This window comes from Aplysia californica, unplaced genomic scaffold, assembly GCF_000002075.1.
Source record: "Aplysia californica isolate F4 #8 unplaced genomic scaffold, AplCal3.0 scaffold01687, whole genome shotgun sequence".
Lineage (NCBI taxonomy): Eukaryota > Metazoa > Mollusca > Gastropoda > Aplysiida > Aplysiidae > Aplysia > Aplysia californica.
In genome coordinates, this window is record NW_004798957.1 from 17,672 (window position 1) to 20,736 (window position 3,065).

At 46.7% G+C, this 3,065-nt stretch overlaps 1 protein-coding gene across 1 annotated transcript in view; it reads right to left on the bottom strand.

Moving 5' to 3' along the window:
* Positions 1-912: 912 nt before the first annotated feature.
* The window catches only part of LOC118479063, a gene marked incomplete at its 5' end in the record, with an annotated part of 4,809 nt that continues 2,656 nt past the window's right edge, over positions 913-3,065 (bottom strand). Inside the window, 1 exon segment of the mRNA XM_035973679.1 lies at positions 913-2,346. Coding sequence (XP_035829572.1) covers positions 2,054-2,346 — 293 coding nt within the window.

Below are 3,065 nucleotides of genomic sequence, written 5' to 3' on the forward strand. Positions count from 1 at the left end.
CATGGACGTTACCCATACACGACTGCAATGACACGACAAATTCACGACAAAAATACATGACAACAACCTTACAAATGCACTTCATACAAAGACGTAACAATTTCACAACAAGTTCACGTTAAATACATGACAACATCCTTACAAATGCACTTCATACAAAGACGTAACAATTTCACAACAAGTTCACGATAAATGCACGACAGCAATATTTCAAATACACAATAAACCTTGTTTCTTGTACGCTAAGCTATAGACACATCAAATTCAATTTCAATACACATTCATGCAAATACCTTACACAGCAATGACATTTCAAATACACAATAAACATGTCAAATTCAAATACACGACACATGCATGACAATTAATACAAAATTCATCACAAATGGACGACAAAATACACGACAAATTCACCACAAATGTATGACAAAATACGCGACAAATTCACCACAAATGTATGACAAAATACACGACAAATTCACCACAAACGCACGACAAAATACACGACAAATTCACCACAAATGCACAACACAGGCTCTCTGTATGTGCCTGGTGCCGGGTGACGTCACTGTCCCAGCATCCAAGTGGCTGTTAGTTGAGTTGGGCGTGCCACTACCTCTTAGATATAGGCTTAGAACTATATAGTTCTATCTGCTCTACCTCCGAAAGAGTTCTATTGCAAACGGAACCATACAACATTAGGGCCATAATGGGCCTCTAAATTTTGGAGGTGAGCAAACCAATTTGGGTTTGTATTGAACGGAGAAGGAAGCTGGTCGACAAGATCACTCGTTAGTTGGGGAGGGAAGGACATGGTTTGGGGGGCGGGAGAGGGTGGAATGGTTACGGGTAAAATAAGAGAGAGGGTGTAGGGTGGGAGTGTGTGTGTGTGTATTGGGGGGGGGGTAATCACAACAATACCGGAGGCCCAAACTATAATAGAAGGGTGGAGTCATCATCATCATCAGCGTCGCCGTCGAATACACTGGCTCAGTCCACACTGATGAGAGTCGACAACTCCGAGAGCTTCACAAACAAAAAGTCACAAGTTGAAAAAAAACAAAAACCAACAACCCCAAATCCTCCGACGGGTCACTAGAGTCTATGAACACTGATCGAGTCACACGGTACAGCTGGGGCCAGCTCATAGCCCACCACTCCGGCCAGACGGGCAGACAGCACCGGACGTCGTCCAGCACCCTAGCCGCCTTCGCTGGTCCAGACGTCACGTCGTGGTGGCACAGGAGACAATCTCGCCGCACACTCGGGAGAACTTCAGCACACAGTACAGAGAATCTCAGATCACATGCTGGTACAGAGAGACCACCAGAGAATCTCGGAGCCCACACAGTACAGAGACAACTCCAAGAATCTCATCACGACACAGTACAGAGATCCTCCGAGCACACTGAACATTTTGCCGTCACTTGACTTGAAAATTTATCCGTTCCGGCCACCGGGTGCAGTTCTGCGCCTCTGTTCTGCACCAGGCCCAAGAACAACGTTGCAGTCGCTCTCCTGGCTGGGTAACCAGATGGGGAATTTTGTACTGCTGGCTGTGTACTGTGACAGCAAAGTGGTACGGAATCTCAGAGAAACCTCGGAGCATCTCAGCACACTCGGGGAAGAAGCACGGGGGGGTGGGGGGGTCGTGTCTGCGGGCCAGCCAGCCAGCGAGTGGAGCATCACATGACATGAGGTCACATGACATGACATCACATGGCACAAAGGTCAGTCTCCTCCCTGTACACCAGCCTGCACCAGCCTCATTCTCAAAGGCCAACAAAAAACCCCATCACAACGACAACAACAGCAACAACAACACTTGACCCAAACTGCGTAGTAAAAGTAGTAGATCTCCTGTCCGTCCATCTGTCTATCCCAGGAAGAGGACAGGGCTACTAGTGTTTTCCTCCATCTCCTGGTGGCAACAAGCTGGCTGGAAGAAACCGAAGCCGAAGACGAGGAAAAAACAAGAAAAGAGCGCCCAACGACTTGACTTCCCTCGCATCAAACAGCCGCCGATTTACAAAAAAGAAAAATTCCCCCAAATTTAATCCACGGTGATGTCGCGCTCCCTCTTCACCTCGATCTCTCCGGGCTCCTTCTCCCCTCTGCCCCCATCCGTCGCGTCAAAATCAAAGTGAGAATCTCCGCCAGAGTCCAGCGCCATGCGGAGGCGTGACCTGGGCGTGGCCGCCGCGATGGTGGCTGTGTACTTGACCACAGGCCCCGCTTTCTCGCCCAGCGCGGCCAGCTCCCGCCTCAGACTGTGGTTCTCGGTGCACACGTCACGGTACAGGTTCTCCAGACTGCGCACTCGCTCCTCCAGCTCTCGGTCTATCTGTACACGAGATCAGACCAGATACAGTCAAGTCAGATAAGATAAGATCAAGTCAGATAAGATAAGATCAAGTCAGATAATATAAGATAAGGTCAAGTCAGATAATATAAGATAAGGTCAAGTCAGATAATATAAGATAAGGTCAAGTCAGATAATATAAGATAAGGTCAAGTCAGATAATATATAATATAAGATAAGGTCAAGTCAGATAATATAAGAAAAGGTCAAGTCAGATAATATAAGATAAGGTCAAGTCAGATAAGCTAAGATAATATAAGATAAGGTCAAGTCAAGTCAGATAAGATGAGATAAGATAGGTCCAGTCATAAAAGCTAAGATAAGATAATATAAGATAAGGTCAAGTCAAGTCAGATTAGATGAGTTAAGATAAGATATGGTCAAGTCAGATATGGTCAGATAAGGTCATAGAAGACTAGATACGGTAGAAAAGATGCGGTCAAGTCAGATATGGTCAGATAAGGTCATAGAAGACTAGATAAGATAGAAAAGATGCGGTCAGGTCAGATATGGTCAGACATTGGGTCATAGAAGGTAAGATAAACTAAGACTTTATTGACCCTGTGACGGACAGACAGACAGACAGGTAGACAGACAGACAGGCAGGCAGACAGACAGACAGGCAGGCAGGCAGGCAGACAGACAGGCAGGCAGGCAGGCAGACAGACAGACAGACAGGCAGGCAGGCAGACAGATAGGCAGG